Raw genomic sequence first — 16,798 nt, 5'->3', positions numbered from 1 at the left:
GGTTCAAGGGCTCAGCACCAAATGCACCACGGGGCTTGTTAAGATGAAGCAAGATCTAACTGATGATGGCTCTTTCTGAGTTTGTCCTCTAATCAAGGAGAGTTAATTAAGTAATTTCCCTAATACAGTTTTGAAGAAAGATTTCAAAGAGCTTCTAATAAATGTGCATTTCTATTTTAAATGATTTGGATAATTACTTTTCTTTTTAGAGAAGAGGTGATTGCAGCATTCTCTGATTGATGCTGACCAAGGTTCCCTCCTGAAAAGGTTTGGACTAATTGGAGAGCAATCCTTTGAGGTCTGACAGTGGGGACAACCTTGCTCCACACCTCCCCAGCCCCATCGTGTCTCTCATCAGTCAGCTGGGACCTGCTTTGCTCTGAGAACTGGCTGAACACAGGCAAGAGGGATTTTTCCTCTATTTTTGCTGCAATCTGAAACTCATAAATTTCACCATTGAAAACAAACACACTCCTCGGACTTTCACCTCAAATCCCCCCAGTTTTACCACAAATCCCCAGGATTCCGCTCAAAATTCCACAATTACCCTCAAAATTCCTTTAATTCCACCGAAAGATACCCTGGTTTTCACCTCATACCACAATGGTTCTACTCCAAGTTGCTTTAATTCCAACTCATATCTCTATAAACCCATCAAAGTCCTGCTGATTTTGCCCCAGATCTCCCGTGTCTTCCACCCAAAATTCTATTAATTCCACATAAAACTCCTCTCATTTACCCCCAAATCCACTTAAATTTCTTGAAGATCTCCATTATTTTTTCCCAGAGTTCGCTTAATTCCATCTGTAACCTCCCCAATCCCATATATTTCACCAAAAATTACTTTAATTTCACCTAAAATTTCTCTATTCTCTTTATTTCCACCTCAAATCTTCTTAACTACATGCAAAATTTCCTTATTTCTACCCAACTTATCCCTAATTCCATCCCAAATCTCTGACCTTCACTCAAAAATACCTTGATCCCTCTTACAATCCCAAGTATTTCATCCCAAATCCTGAAGGTTCCACAGAAATCCCCTTAATTTCACATAAGGATTATTTAATTCCATCCCAAATCCCTTTAATTCCACCCAACCTCTCCTAATTTCACCTCAAATCCACTGAATTCCACTCTAAATTCCCTCAATTCCACACAAAATCCCTTCTCCAACTCACCAGCCCCCCAAGGGCCCCCAAATCCTCCCTGACCCCCAAATGTCCCTTTGGAGCCCCAAATCCCGGGAAAGGGCCCATGGGAAGGGGGGGCTGGGGGGCTTTGGGGAGGTTGGGGTGGATTTATGGGCCTGGAGAGAACTTGGGGGACACTTGGGTGTCCCATTGGGGTGTGAGGGGCATTTATGGGGCACTGGAAAAGAACTTGGGTGTTCGAGGGGACCCTTGGGGGTCACTCGAGTGTCCAGGGACAGAATCTGGGGGTCCAAAGAGGATTTTAGGGGTCACTTGTAAGTCCTGGAGGAACTTGGAGGTCAGTTGGGGGTCCAGGGAGATGATTTGTGGGTCCTGAGTGGGTATTGGGGGAGCACTTGGGGGTCCTGGGGCCCTTCTGGGGCAGTTTGGGGTCCGGGGGGCACTTGGGGGGCTGCAATGGGGGTGGGACTGACCCGATTGGTGGGGGGGGGCGGGAGTTGTAGTCCCGCCTGTGATTGGCCAGAACGGGCCGCGGTGCATGGCGGGAGATGTAGTAAGGGACAGGCTCAAAATGGCGCAGGACTCCATGTCCCGTCACCGCCCGCTGCATTTCTGAACGCTGATTGGCTGCAGGTGGTGACGGGCGGGCCACCGCCCAATCAGAGACGGTGCAGACGGAGGGCGGGACTCGACGGCGCTTCCGGGAGAGTAGAGCAATGGCGGCGCTATAGGGAGGTTTGGAAGATAATTGGGAACATTTAGGAAATATTCGGGGTCTCAGGGCGGGCTTTGGGGATCCCTCACGACCCGCCCACCCTCCACAGACCCCCCGGGACCCCACCGGGGCCGTGTTGGCCGTGACGGTGAAGGAGCCGGGTAAGCCCCTCCCCCCACCCCGGGATCCGCCTCGGGATCCCCCAAAATCACCCAAAAAAATCCCTGAGACCCCAAAACCTCCCACCTGGGACCTCCCAAACTGCCTCGGCCCCCCAGGATGCCCCAAATACCATCCTGAACGCTCTGGAGCATTTGAAACATTTTGGGCCCCCCCAAACGCCTCAGAGACCCCCTAAACCCCCTCCTAGACCCCCCCAAACCTCTTTCAGAGCGTCTAAACTGCCCCGAACCCACCGAACTACCCTCAGGCTATCGTGTATTTCGTCCCAGACCCCCCAAACCACCGCAGGACCCGCCAAAATCCCTTTCTGAAGCAACCAGACCTGCCAAATTCCCTCAACCTCCCCCCAGACCCCCACCCAGACCTCTCCAAACTGCCCCAAGACTCCCAAACTACCTCAAACCCCTCCTAAATTCTCTCCCGGTCTCTCCAAACTGCCCCAAGGCCCTCAAACTACTTCCAGAACTCCCCAAACTAGGCCAGGATCCCCCTAAACCCCCTCCCAGAACCCCCATACTGCTCCCAGATCCCCCAAAACCATCTCTGGGTCCCCAAAACCTTTCCCAGAACCCCCACAATGCCCTCAGATCCCCCCCGTTCCACCCCAGGACCCCCCAGACCCTTCCCTGGCCCTCCAAAGTACTTGTGGACCTCCAAACTGCCGCCAGACCCTCCAAAACAACCCTAGGACCCCCTAAACTGTCCCAGGACCCCCAAACTGCCCCAAGAGGCCCCTAAAACACCTCAGGAGCCCCAAACTGGGATCTGGAAGTGACAGCTGAAACAGAGAGAACTGAAGCTGAGTGAGACACGTGGGCAGCCAGAAAAAACTGGAAAATGGGATTTATTTATTGTTTTTTTCTGCAAGTTGAAAGGGGGAAATTGGGGATGATGCTCTTGGAAAAGGGAACGGTGTGAGTGAGTGAGGAGTGACCTCAGTGTGGGGAACAAAGGGAGGCACCCCCAAAGGGGCTTTACTTGGGGAGCACCCCTGGATGCTGGAAAATCCTGGGATCCTCCCATGCCCCCAAATGGAGGTGCCTGGCACAGATCCCCTAAAACCCCAAACCATCAAGATTTGGCCAAAACCCCCTCCAAAATATGCAGATTAAGGCCAAAGGAATTCAAAGCACCAAAATTCACCTCCAAATTTGCTCTCTCTGATCTCTCCACTTTGGGGTTCTGGGGGTCCCTCCTGTCCAGGCTGTTGGGGGTGCCTTGTGTTTTGGGGGCCCCTCTCTGGGGTTCTGCCTTTTCCAGGCTGCTGGAGATCCTGGGAATGCCAGGGGTCCCCACTCTGTGATCTGACCCCTTTGGGGTTCTGGGATTCCCCCTCTCCAGGGTCCCAATTAGGAATGCCAAGGGTCCCAGAGGTCCCCTATGCCCTGACTCCCTGCTCCGGGATCCCCGTGGGATCCCAAAAAGGAGATCCCGGAAATGGGGCACCCTCAGGACCCCCAGCAGCCTGGGGAGGGGGGGGGGGCCCTATCCCCAAACTGGGGTACCCCAGAGAGGAGGGACCCCAAGAATCCCAAAGTGGGGAGACCAGAGAGGAGGGACCCCTTTGATTCCCAGGACCCCCGACAGCCTGGAGAGGGCAGGAACCCCAGAGAGGGGGAACCCTCAACTGACGTGGGACCCCCAGTGGCCAAGACAGGGGAGACCCCCAGAACCCCAAAGTAAAGAGACCAGAGAGAGGAAACTCCTGAGAGGGGATTTTTTTTACTTAATCTTACTGTTTTGGAGGGTTTTAAGGGCACAAGATGCCTGGTGAATTCCAGATATGAACTTGGGCAGGAGGATACCCCAACCTTATTTTTCCCCCCAAATCAGGATTTCTCCTGCCCAAAGCTTGTCAGGATGGAGGAAGAGGCTGTGAGGAAGAGGAAGATGCCCCGGGCCCCCCAGGCAGGTGAGGAGGAAGTCAGTGCCCCTTTGCCCCTCTCTTGTGCTGCATCTTCCAGCCCAGCATGGCCCCAGCTGCAGGACAACCCCGCTGCCAACGCCGTCCTGCCGGGGCCGGGTTTGGGGGTATGTCCTTGTCCTTCCCTGTGGGCCGGAGGCAAATGCCCTGCCTGTGCTTGTTCCTTCCTGCCCCAGGCCCCGAGCTGAGCATGGAGAGCACGGAGGACAAATCCCCCCGGCAGAACCTGCTGGCAGAGGCTGTTTTGAACCGCTCCAGGGTGCAGGAAGTGAGTGGGGAGGAAAATCCACAGAGATACCCCAGGAGGAGAAACTCCAAAACCAGCCCAGTGTGCTCAGAGGAGGAAAGAAGCAGCCAGAGCCAGGAAGGCAGCCAGACATTCAGCCAGTGCTCCAACCTGGTGGTGCAGCAGCATCTTCACACAAAGAAAAAGTGCTACAAGTGCTTGGAATGTGGGAAGAGCTTCAGCAGCAGCTCCGACCTGTTCCGCCACCAGCACATCCACACTGGGGAACGGCCCTACACCTGTGGGGAATGTGGGAAGAGCTTCAGATCCAGCTCCAACCTGATACAGCACAAGATGGTCCACACTGGGGAACGTCCCTACGAGTGTTCGCAGTGTGGGAAGAGGTTTCAGACCAGCTCAGCTCTCCTCCTGCATCAGCGCACACACACGGAGGAGAGGCCCTTCCGCTGCACCCACTGCGGGAAGAGCTTCAACCAGAAGGCCCACCTCATCACCCACCAGAGCATCCACAGTGGGGAGCGGCCATATGAGTGTGGGGAGTGTGGGAAGAGCTTCAAACGCAACTCCCACCTCATCTCCCACTGGCTTATCCACACAGGGGAGAGGCCTGACAAGTGCTTGGAGTGTGGGAAGAGCTTCATCCGGAGCACTCACTTGACTTTACACCAACGGACCCACCGGTAAGTGAAGCCCTACAAGTGCCCCGACTGCAGGACAAGCTTTATCTGCTGCTCTATCTCCATCATCCATTGGAGGACCCATGTTGGATGATCCACAGTGACTCATTTTGGGCACAGACCTTGTGACCCATGTTGGGTAAAGATTTGATGACCAACATTCTTGATGAGTCTTGTTTAGGACAGACGTGGTGACCCACGTTCCAGGTGATCCATGCTGGGCACAGCCCTGGTGACCTGTAGGTACAGAAAATTCAGGGGTGAGCAATTCAGACCTATACAGACTCTGTGAGACTGGGGTAGCTATCAGCTGAGAAGCAGCAAGGAGCACAGCTGCTGGTCGGTGATAGGGAGAAGGTTACTCCCGAGGGATTCAAACAGTAGTTTCTCACAGGACTCTGTAGGTGCTTGAAAAGATCGAGGATGAGATAATATAAACATTGGGCTTGTGAGATATGGGTTATAACCAATTGGGATTTGCAGGTACATGGTGTGAGGTTCAATTTAGCCAATTGTACGTAGCTTTAGTTCCATATAAACTGTGTGTGGTGTATAATAAATCTGCATTCACTTGATCATAATGATCTATGTGTGGTGTCCAGTTCCTCCGACGTTTATTTTTTGTTTACTTTAACTGGTGCCCGAATGGCAGTGGATCCTCGTAACAGATGAAGATTTTCCCTTGGATTGCTGCATCCCTGACCCCTGCATCCTGAAAAAGAAGCAGTAGAATGAGAGGAAAAATGTGGAGAAGTTTTCCAACCAAAGAGACTGCTGCCCTGGCGGTCAGCAGGCCTGCAGTGCCCCATGGAGTCTGGAGTTAAGGGGTGCACCTCAGAGTGATGACAAGTCATCTGGAAATCTCGCTCAAAAATTCAGGTGAGCGAGCAGTTGGGAAGGTGATGGGGGTGAGCTCTTCCAATGCATCTGTTCTGAGAAAGGGATTTGCCATAATTTTTGGGCTTTGAAGTATTTTTTAAAGTGGGCACAAAATAGAGACCTTTTCCCCGATGTTAATACAGTGTTTAAGTTGTTTACGTGGGAGGCCATGAGGTGAAGCCTCTGGTACAAGGGATTTGTTGCGGGAAATAAAACCGAAGGACTGCCGTGGTTTCTGCACTGGCTGAGAACAGCTCCCGCTCCCACCGCCACCCTCCCTGCTGGTTGCCACCCTGTGGTCACCATTGCTGCGGCTCCAGCCCTGGTCTCTCTGTGGGCTGCCGTCCCGCCCCACCTCCCGTCGGCTGCCGCCGCCATACAGCACCGGTCTCGTCTCCCCCAGCACCGTTCTCTGCTCGCCCCGGGCATGCCGTGGGTCCGGCTCCATTCGCTGTCAGAGCCACTGCCTCCTCCCCCCAGCCCTGGCCACCGCCGCCGCTTCCCCACTCCCGCTCTCCACCGGCTCGCTGCCTGCTCCGGCCATGCCATGGCTTCGGCTCCTGCTGCCTTGGGAATGTTGCTTCCTCCCCACCTCCCGCCCGCCATTGCTGTTTCTCGTAGCCTTGGGAACACCGATTTTTGCCCCCCAACCCCCCTACAGCCGTGCAGGGGCTTCCAGAGTTGGCAATAGAAAGACAGACACCAAAAAATGGGAAATGGGACACAAATCTGTACTTGCAAGGGACAATATAACCCTGAATGCAGCTGTTGGCCATCTCACAGCATGTGGGCTTTGTCCTGTTCTGTCTTCAAGCTCCACATTTTCTCCTCAGCCTGCTAAAAAGCCATAAGTTGCCGAAAATTGCTCTCAACTGTTTTGCTTTTTTTCCCATCTTTGGAGGCTGCAAAAGTTTGTTTCCAGCCATTTTCTACCCTGCCAATGGGAGAGAGTTATTGCTGAGCAGTTTAAAAATGGCGATTTCCTGCTTCGAGTAGGGAGGGGTCAGCCTCCCCCGAGGCAGGGGGTGGGCTCCCTCGCATGACGTCACCGAGCTTCTTGCCATGTGCGTGAGTCTCACAACGACTGATGGTTATTGTAGTTTGGTCAGGTGGAGCTTTGCACGTCATCAAGTTTTTGCAAAGACTCCTGGGTAATGTAGTCCATTTGTAAAGGATTCTGGGTGTTGTAGTTCCAGCATACACCTAAGGGTCTCAAAGACTGTTAGTTTAGCAAAAGCAGGCGGCTTGAATGGAATCACTTTAACGAACACCAGCCAAAGTCTGTCTTTGGCACAAGTGAAACACAGACACCTGTACCCTTCGGTCACAGACCTACAATGAATCATGCAAGGTCAGAATGCAGCATCTTCCTCAAGAGATTCCGAGAGCAACAAAGAAGCCTAGATGGAATCTCCTTTTGAACTTATTCCTTTGTTAACTTGGCTCTTGTTTAAAAGTTATAGAGTGTTGTAAGCTTTTAATAATTTGGAGAAAATTTCTATTTTTTTTTCCACAGGTTGAAATCAGAGATGGATGTAAACAGCTGTTTCCGCAGAACTTTTGAGTGACTGACTAAGTTTTTAATTTGATCCCTCAGATTAATATCCATAACACCAGATAGTAATTGATGTATTTCCATTTGATGGTATTAAGCATTTTCAAACAGCTCTTTGTAGGAGTACCAAAGTGAATTGACACAGATAATGTTTTTAGTTATATAGCATTAGATTGGTTAAGATTTGTTCTTTTAGATGCAGAAATGCATATTTACCACAAGTAACACTAGAATTATGAGAATTAGACGTGTTAAGATCTGTTCTTATGAATGTAGGACTTAATGCAACATAACCAGTTTATAGAAATAATGTTGTTTGGTGTTGGTTTATTTCTGATAAGGTTTTTAAGCTCTTTGGTGCACCAATGACAATGCCTGCAGGAATGTTTTTTCATTTGTTCAGGAAATAATGACGTTAAGCAGATAGAATAATGTTTTTTCTTTGGTTAAGAAAAATAAGTTGTTAAGCTAATAGAATAATGTTTGTCATTTCTTAAGCAAATAAGGATGTTTGGTTATTGCAATAGTGTTTTTAATTTGTTAAGAGGTTAAGAAGTTAAGGAGAATAATGTTAAGAGTTAAAGTGTTAATTGAGTCGGCAGAGTAATGTTAATTTGGTAAAGGTTTAAATCATTAGAGTAAGGCTACATTTGTAGCTTTGAGTGTACTGTTAACTGGTACTGATAGTAAATAGGGTTAAGCTTGCTACATTACAGAACAGAGCAGCAATTAAGTGTCTGTTCCTGGTTCAAAAAATACAGGGGGCATGAACAGTGGAAAAAAAAAGAATAAGAAAAAAGAGAAAAAGAAAAAATGAAAAAGGGTTCACAAAAAAACTCTGTGGGAGAACAATAATGAAAATAAAAAGAGAAAAAGAAAATAGAAGTGAAAAAGTAAGTGATGAATGAATGATAGATGAAGTTAGATAAACAAATTGCTTTAAGGATGAACTATAGATAGATTTTTTTTGTGCCTTTTGTGATTGTGACAATTGTGCTGCAGTTAACATCAGGTGCAGTAGCCTTCTGCTAAGGGCCCGTGCTGAAGTGCTGCTGCCAATCTTGTGGCACATTTAGAGAGAATTGTCAGGTTGTGTGTGTGTGTGTGTGTGTGTGTGTGTGTGTGTGTGTGTCTGTGTGTGTGTGTGTCTGTGTCTGTGTGTGTGTGTCTGTGTGTGTCTGTGTGTCTGTGTGTGTGTCTGTGTGTCTGTGTGTGTGTCTGTGTGTGTGTCTGTCTCTGTGTGTGTCTCCTCTGACGTCTGCAATGACTGATCAATGCATCCTTAAGGACCAAAGAACTACCTGTAGAATGCAGATGCCTTGTCTTGCCACTGATGCAGACAGTATTAGTCGTGCATTACTGCAAAATAGAATTGCTTTTGATTGTCTTTGCTTTCAGCACAGCCTTTACCTCAAGGCCTTAGTTTTGAGGAATTTCATAGATGTACTGCATGAATTTATCAGACCATTCTGTGTCCATTTATGCACATCTGAGGCAGTTGAAGGACAAAATGAAAAAGCTGAGTGTAACAACATCTGCTTTTGATGATTGGTTGAAAAAGTTGGGATTTAATGGTTGGTCATTTGATTTTTTGAAAGAGGGCCAAACAATTGTATTTTTTGTAGCTGCTTTGGTTTTCTTGCCTTGTATATTGCAATGTGTTGTTAATACAGTTCACAAGTCTGTGGAGCATGCCTGGATCACTCAAAATAAAGAGAGGGGATATGTTGAGGGGTTTCTTTCAGAAAATGGGCTCATGAACGATCCAGCCTGCATCAACCCTGTGAGACTGAAGGCAGCTAAGAATAAACAGTCACAGCTGCTTGGAGGAGTTGGCAACTCCCTAGAGGTTTCTCATGGGACCGCCTTGACTTTCACACAGGATTCTGGAGGTGCACCTGAAAACATGGAGGATGAGACAATATAAACATTGGACTTGTGAGATATGGGTTATAACCAATTGGGATTTGCAGTTATATGGTGTGAGGTTCAATGTAGCCAATAGTACGTAGCTTTAGCTCCATATAAAGTGTGTAGTGTGTAATAAATGGGCATTCACTCGATCACAATGATCCAGTTCCTCTGTAGTTTATTTATTGTTTACTTTAATTCCCCACCCCAGGCCTTTCACAGCCCCCAGAGCCAAACTTGCTCCCCAGGGGAGAGTGAGAGAATTGACCCAGCAGCTCCTCAGGCAGCTCAAGGGACAGGGCAGCCTTCCCAAAGCTGGGACCCTCAGCAAAGTGTTTCTCTTTCCACCCTCATGGGCACCCACAACCTGTCCTGCTCTTCTCCTGGCACATCCCATCTCCCCACAGAGCCTTTCCCCAGGGGAACACGTCTGTGCTGGCCTGACCAGCCATTCCTGCCGCCCCTCCCTGTTCTCCCCACAGCCCCCGAACTGGGGGTGCTGCTCTGCAGGGCACAGGGGCTGTGGTGCCCAGGGCCATGGGGGGGCTCTGCTGGGCTGGGCTGGGCTGGTCAGGCTGGGAGGCAGAGCCAGCTGATGGTGGTCCCTGCCACTGACCCCCTCTTGCCACTGACAAGCTCTTGTGTGACCATGGAGGGTGCTCAGAGGGGCCCTGCCTTGTTCCAGTGCTGGGAGGTGGGTCTGGGGGCTGCACTGGATCCAATGGTGGAATTTCATTGAGGGTAAGACAGGTCACTTAGACTCCTTTCCCTGTACCTGATGTGTCCCCTGGATCTGCAGAGCTCTTGTTTTTCAGTTTACGCCCAGATATAGAATATAATCATGGAGTGACCCCACACTTGACAGGCCTGTGCTCACTGGGCTGAATTTCCTGCTGACTCCTTGGCACAAACTGTCCCTGCAGGTCCTTTGAGTTCTCCTGGCTGTTCCCAGGTCTCTTCAATAAAAAATGCCCATTGTCTGCTGGCAGTCACAGCACTCCCACTGAAGCAGAGAAAGCACAGGACCCAAAGAATTAACACAAAACAGTCTCTGAAGCCAGCCACAGGAAATATAGCTGGATAGAAACCAGGTTTGGGAGCTATCCAAAGGTGGTCTTGAGGTCCGTCCAAACCAATACGAAATACGCAGGCAATAACATATAAGGGAGAAGCACAGCCCGAGCACAGGGCACGGTGACCTGCAGGAAGAGACAAGAAATTTCAAACACAGCATTTTGGCACGATCTATATTAAAATCAGCAAAATTCAGTAGAAGTTGAAAAGTTCACCGAGGATGAGGAGGTGAAATGAGACCCCTACCAGATGAGGTAACAGGAACTCCCACCATAATATTCCTCAAAACGACGACTCCACCCCTGACTCTGCCTGGACTCCGCCTGCTCTATATATTATAACCAAGTGTTGCAATAACATCAATATGCATGTAAAAATGATGTAATCTCTCACAGAAACTGTATAAATACTCTGGCTTCACACTGCTGACTTCAGAACTCTGTTGTCCGACGAGAATCGGACGGTTCCCCAACGTTGCTTCAATAAATGCCTTGCTGCTTAAAGATTAAAACTCTGTCTCTAAGCAGTTTCCTTGTGCTCCTTTGGGCATCACCACACAGAAACAGCCTGACCAACCTGGCAGAGCACTGAGATCTTACACCAATATGGGGTCTTAGAAGGAGAGTGTGGAAGTGGAAAGGAAGCAACTCTAAATAGTCCTGCTGGTCCCCAGCAGTGCTGCTGTGCTGGACTCTTTCCCCTTCTCCTCTGCACATATGAAATTGCCCTGCAGCTTTATGAGGGTCCCACAGTTAGGATCACAGATGAACAAGAGCAGTTCAGGATAATTCATTTTCTTTGAATATAAAGAGAACACAATTCCTCAGAGATTCTGGGTCACACAGGAAAACAAAGAATGACAAAAGAAATTAATAAAAAAATTTATTGTGCACAACATCCTGACAAGAAGAGCCAACTGACAATCACCAAAACCCTGAGAAGGCATGCTGGGCTTCTAATGAGTTACACTATGAACTCTATAGAGCAGAAAACAGACAGGTTATTGTTGCTGAAAAGCATCCAGTCACCATTTTCCTCACAGCATCCTTGAGCTCCTGGTTCCTCAGGCTGTAGATGAGGGGATTCACTGCTGGAGGCACCACCGAGTACAGAACTGACAATGTCAGATCCAGGGATGGGGAGGACATGGAGGGAGGCTTCAAGTAAGAAAACATGGAGGTGCTGATAAATAGGGAGACCACGGCCAGGTGAGGGAGGCACATGGAAAAGGCTTTGTGCCGTCCCTGCTCAGAGGGAATCCTCAGCACAGCCCTGAAGATCTGCACATAGGAGAAAACTATGAAAATGAAACAACCAAAAGCTAAACAGGCACTAACCACAATGAGTCCAAGTTCTCTGAGGTAGGAGTGTGAGCAGGAGAGCTTGAGGATCTGAGGCAGATCACAGAAGAACTGGCTCAGGGCATTGCCACGGCACAGGGGCAGGGAAAATGTATTGGCTGTGTGCAGCAGAGCATTGAGAAACGCAGTAGCCCAGGCAGCTGCTGCCATGTGGGCACAAGCTCTGCTGTCCAGGAGGGTCCCGTAGTGCAGGGGTTTGCAGATGGCAACGTAGCGGTCGTAGCACATGATGGTGAGGAGGGAAATCTCTGTCACAATGAAGAACAAAAAGAAAAAGACCTGTGCAGCACATCCCATGTAGGAGATGGTTGTGGTGTCCCAGAGGGAGTTGTGCATGGCTTTGGGGACAGTGGTGCAGATGGAGCCCAGGTCTGTGAGGGACAGGTTGAGCAGGAAGAAGTGCATGGGGGTGTGCAGGTGGTGGTCGCAGGCTACGGCGCTGATGATGAGGCCGTTGCCCAGGAGGGCAGCCAGGGAGATGCCCAGGAAGAGCCACAAGTGCAGGAGCTGCAGCTGCCGCGTGTCTGCCAATGGCAGGAGGAGGAACTGGCTGATGGAGCTGCTGTTGGACATGTGTTGTTTCTTAGAAGACGGTCTGTTCCAAAAAGGAAAACACAGGGATTAATTAAGCCTAAAGCTGTCTGACAAAACCAGTCTGTTTTTAACCAAAATCAATGTGTCAAATGTTGCCAAATGTTCTGCCAAGGAGTCAGTCTGCTGACATGGAAATTTTTTATTACAGCTCTGACATTCAAAAGGGACATTCAGATGTAACCCACCTTGAATGTAAAAGTTCCACCTCTGCACTCATGACTCAGAAGACACATCTGGTGAAGGTTCTGTCCCACTGGAGGAATCCTCATTTTCCTGACCCAGCACAGAGTGCCCAGCAGAGCTGCAGGGAAGGGCCCTCAGAGTGACCTGTTTGCTCCCTCCCCCAGGGGTGCTTGGGGGAACTTTCCCCCCACTCCCTGCCCAGGGCTCTGCTGCCTGGAGCTGTCCCTGCCAGCAGCTCCTTCCCTGTGGCCAGGGCTGGGCCCTGGCAGTGCTCCCAGAGCCCATCCCAGCCCTGGGTGCTCAGCTCTGCCTTGCAGAGCCCTCCCAGCACAGGGCAGTGCCCAGGGGCAGCTCTGCCTCTACAGGCTCTGATGGCAATGCAGAACAACCCTGAGGAGGCCGGAAAAGCAACACTGATGCTGCCTGTGAGGAATCTGTGGTCGTGTCTGATGGACCCTGGTTTCTTCACCTCTAGAAGCAAAAGCTTACAGGTTTCAGAGTCTCCTACTGGGCTCAGAGATGAATTTCTGTCTCAGTTAACACCCGGACAATCCAGAAGATGGTACTGAAAGGAAAGGAGTATTCCCCATCCTTAAGGTATCCCTCCTCATGCTCTATTTCATGAAAATATCCTTGGGAAGTTTTCTGTATTGATCTGGAGTTGTAAGGAGCTCTCATGTCTGTAGCTCACTTTTGACAGGAGAAGGACCTTCCCCTTCTCTACCAGGGGCTGCTCCTTCCCCACAGCCCTTCTGCCCCAGCCCTGTGAGCAGCTCCCCAGGCTGGCTGAGAGCTGACCCTGGCAGGCAGCAGAGTCCCTGCCCCAGCACAGCACCCTGGGCTGCAGGACCCTGCTCTGCACCACAGCCCTGGGCACCCCTGGCTGCACCCCCCAGCTCCACAGCTATTCCAAAGTGTCCCCCACAGCCCCCTCCTCACACATCCCATCAGCTGGGGCTGGGCCAGCTTTAGGAGATGCCTCCAGGAGCTGCCCCTGCATTGCCCTGCACCCACACACTCACCGTGTCCAGCACTGCAAAGATTTCTCCTCCATGAGCTCTCAGTCATCCTCCCAATGCTGAGCCCCTTTAAGCTCTGTCTGTGCCCTGCTGGTGTCCCTGAGCTGCCCTGGCAGTGCCCTGAGCCCTGCTGGGCTGTGCACAGGAGCTGCTCCTGGGCAGAGCTGTCTCTCTGCAGCGCTGCCCGCTTGCCAGGAGCTCCCTGTGTGCCAGGAGCCCGGCCCAGCTCAGCAGCACAGCAACAGCCCAGGGCATTTAATGGCCCTCTGGGGGGTTTCTGTTGTTTACATTAAACTCAGTCCATCAGAGTAACTTCAAACAACTTCTCCAGAAGTCAAAGCAGATTGAAACACTGAAGTTTCTTGTAGTGCTAATGGGTCCCACTGAGGAACAGGACTGAGAAAGTGTCCCCAGATTCCATTTAGAGCAGAAAACTGGAGGCAGTGATAACAGTTACGGACAAGCAAGTCAAAGATGTCTGTCATGCTGAGTTAAACTGGCTGTGTTTCAGAATTCAAAGGTCCTAGCCCTGACCTCCAGACCCTGAGAAGGGAGATTCATTCCCTTCCTCATTGGTCAGGGCTCTTCCTGGGGCACTGAGATGTGGGATGTGCAATGCCAAGGGCAGGAGGATGGGGTGGCACTTCCCAGGCTGCTGAGCAGGGACAAGGAGGCAATGAGGCCCCAGGGCTGCAAGGCTCACTTGTCTCCTCATGCCATCAGGGGCACACACAGCAGCCATGGCCAAAGGCCTGCACAAGTTGGCTCTCTTGGGGCCTTTCAGCTTCTGCACATCCCTGTCTCCTCTCCAGCCCAGGCTGTCCTACGGTGTCCATGCCCTGCCCCTTTCCCTGCAGGCTGTCGGCATCCCCCGGCTGCCCCACCTCGCTGGCCCCTTCCTGCACTGACATCTCTCCCTCCTCCCTGGCTCTGCCTTGGCACACAAAGCATTGGGCTGGCCCAGACTCCTTCAGGGTGATGGGGGGAAATTACTTTCTCCTTCTGTGCAGTCTGGACCACATCAGTTGCCCTTCAAGGCCTCTAAAAATTCTCCTGTTCTTTCATCAGTCTCCACACCACTGCGTCCAGGGCTTGTGTTAAAGGCCTCCAAAGCCCTTCCTGGGATATCTCTGGTCCCTCTCCAAGATGTTTAGCCATAAATATGTAGTGCTCTTAGTGCAGGAGAGACAGAGTGACACTTTCTGCCAAGGGTTGTATTGGCAGAACAAGGCACAGGAACTGGAACTGAATGAGGGGAGATTTCCATTGGATGTCAGGAAGAAATATTTTGTGATGAGGGTGGCAGGAACCTGGGCCAGGTTACAGAGTAAGTGGAAACCCCATTCCTGGAGCTGCCCAAGGTTTGGAATGTTGTACAACCTAAACTTGTGGAAGGTGTCCCTGAGTAATTGAAGTGCACTTTGACTAGTGGCTATTTTAGGTCTCTGCCAACCCAAACAGTTTATTATTCTTTTTTCCTATATCCCCAACTCCTTCTCCACAGGGTTGCAAATACCTACATGCACCATGTTGGCATATTAAGGTGAGCTAACCCAAACACCTTCTGAAAATGGAAAAACAGTCCTTTTAGGGACATGAATTTCAATGACTTTGGAGGAACCTTTCAAACCTCAAAAGTTATAAAGAAACTAATAGAGATTTCCAACATCTCTGCATGAAAGGCTCCCCAAGTGATCAGTGACAGAGCCCCCCAGGATGGCCTTGCAGCTGAGGTTGGGGGTTTTCTCACTCAGGTACTGAGACTCAGGTTGAGAAGCCAGAAAGTGCATTTAGGGACAGTGCAAGACTTGCCAAGGGATGTTCAGGGAATGAATGAAGTGATATGTGGAGGAACAGGCATGAAAAAATAAAGAGAAAAGGGTATGAAAGGAGCAGAGCATGTGCAAAGAGGTGACTGGTCAGTGCCTTTCCCTTGCCATGTCCTGGAACTGATCCCACAATCTTTCCCATTTTCTTAATCCCTCCATTGCTAAGAAATCTCTGGGACAAGGGATCTCTGTGCTGCGAGTGTGGGGGGAGATCCAAGTGCCAGCCTCTACAATGGGAGCCACAAAGCATCAGGTCTTGAGTCTTTTGAGGGTTCAGACACTGGTGAGACTGGTGTGTGTGCACAGAACACTGGTGGGGGTGAGTGGAACCACCTGTGACCATCAAACCAGAGTAACCAGTGACTGGCAGAGGCCTGGGAGCCGCTGTCTGAGATCATCTCCTGAGGGATCCACATTGTCTGGTTGTCTCTGCAGCTCCGCATCTTCTTCTGACATGACAGAGCACACAAACAGCCCATCCTTGTGTCCCTTTCCCCACTCACTGTGCTTTGATTTGGCTCAGAAACCTCCCAGGGTCCCTTTCAGGATGAGTCCCTGTGCATTTCCCTCCCCCATGGACCTTCCCTTCCTGATGCAGCATCTGTGGGGCAGCAGAGCTGGGTCAGTGCAGGGACAGGGCTGGCTGTGACAGGGGTCATGAAGCCACTGCCAGGAGGTGACAGCAAGGACAGTTTGCAGAGAAGAAAATTAGATGTGGGGACTTTGTTTTTTGAGGGAGGGAAGGCTTGGCTGAAGCTGGTATGTGAAGAGGATGAAAGACAAGGAGTGTTGGGGGAAACAGGGAATGCTCAGCCTGGAGATGAGAAAAAGACTTTTTTCCCAGTTGAAGGGCCAGTGCAGAGCAGGCTGGCCACGAGCCCAGGCTGCCTTCCTGCCTGCCAGGATTGGTGGGGCTGTGTGACAGAGCTGCCCCCAGAATCAGAACCTGGGGGTTCTCCCACCTGCCCCACTCCTTCAGCTCCCCAAGGATGGCAATTTTTGTTGTGTGGGTTCCCTGATGTGCTGGATGACCTCACAATGCTCCCTGGCCAGAATGTCTCCTGAGGGCCACCCAGGCTGCTGCAGTGGAAGTGATCTCACAACCATCCCATTCCAGCCATATCCCCATGCCTGGCCTCCCCTTCCCTCTGCCCCTGTCTTGTCTCTGATTATATTGTAGGAATGGTTTTAATTAGCCTTTTAATGAACTGCTTGAATTAATGATAAGTTGTGTGTTGGGCCTTAAATCACTTTTAGCCAGCATTCAGCAGAATTTAACCAAAGCTGCCAGTGTGAGAACACAGCTTGGGAAAAGCCTCCCTGAGTGGTCTGAGACACAACCCATTGCCTTCTGCACCCACAGCACAAGAAATATCAGCTGCCCTTTGTGCCAATGGATCTGCAGTATCTGGAAGGGAAGAACTCTTGTCAGAAATGGACTTGTGAAGAAGATGAAAAACTTGCCCAAATGCCTTGAAAACAGAACTTTTACTGTT

At 50.5% G+C, this 16,798-nt stretch overlaps 1 protein-coding gene across 1 annotated transcript in view; it reads left to right on the top strand.

Moving 5' to 3' along the window:
- The first annotated feature begins 1,870 nt into the window (after positions 1 to 1,870).
- Positions 1,871 to 16,798, top strand: part of LOC139673810 (zinc finger protein 850-like) — a 1,066,517-nt gene continuing 1,051,589 nt past the window's right edge. Inside the window, exons 1-3 of the mRNA XM_071559628.1 lie at positions 1,871 to 2,027; positions 3,883 to 3,961; positions 4,150 to 4,900. Of these exons, the coding sequence (XP_071415729.1) occupies positions 3,910 to 3,961; positions 4,150 to 4,900 (803 nt within the window). The 5' untranslated portion in view covers positions 1,871 to 2,027; positions 3,883 to 3,909. The remainder of the gene's footprint in view (positions 2,028 to 3,882; positions 3,962 to 4,149; positions 4,901 to 16,798) is intronic.

This window comes from Pithys albifrons, chromosome 7 (assembly GCF_047495875.1).
Source record: "Pithys albifrons albifrons isolate INPA30051 chromosome 7, PitAlb_v1, whole genome shotgun sequence".
NCBI lineage: Eukaryota > Metazoa > Chordata > Aves > Passeriformes > Thamnophilidae > Pithys > Pithys albifrons.
The sequence above is the reverse complement of the archived record's forward strand: the minus strand, read 5'-3'. Positions and strand labels throughout refer to the sequence as shown.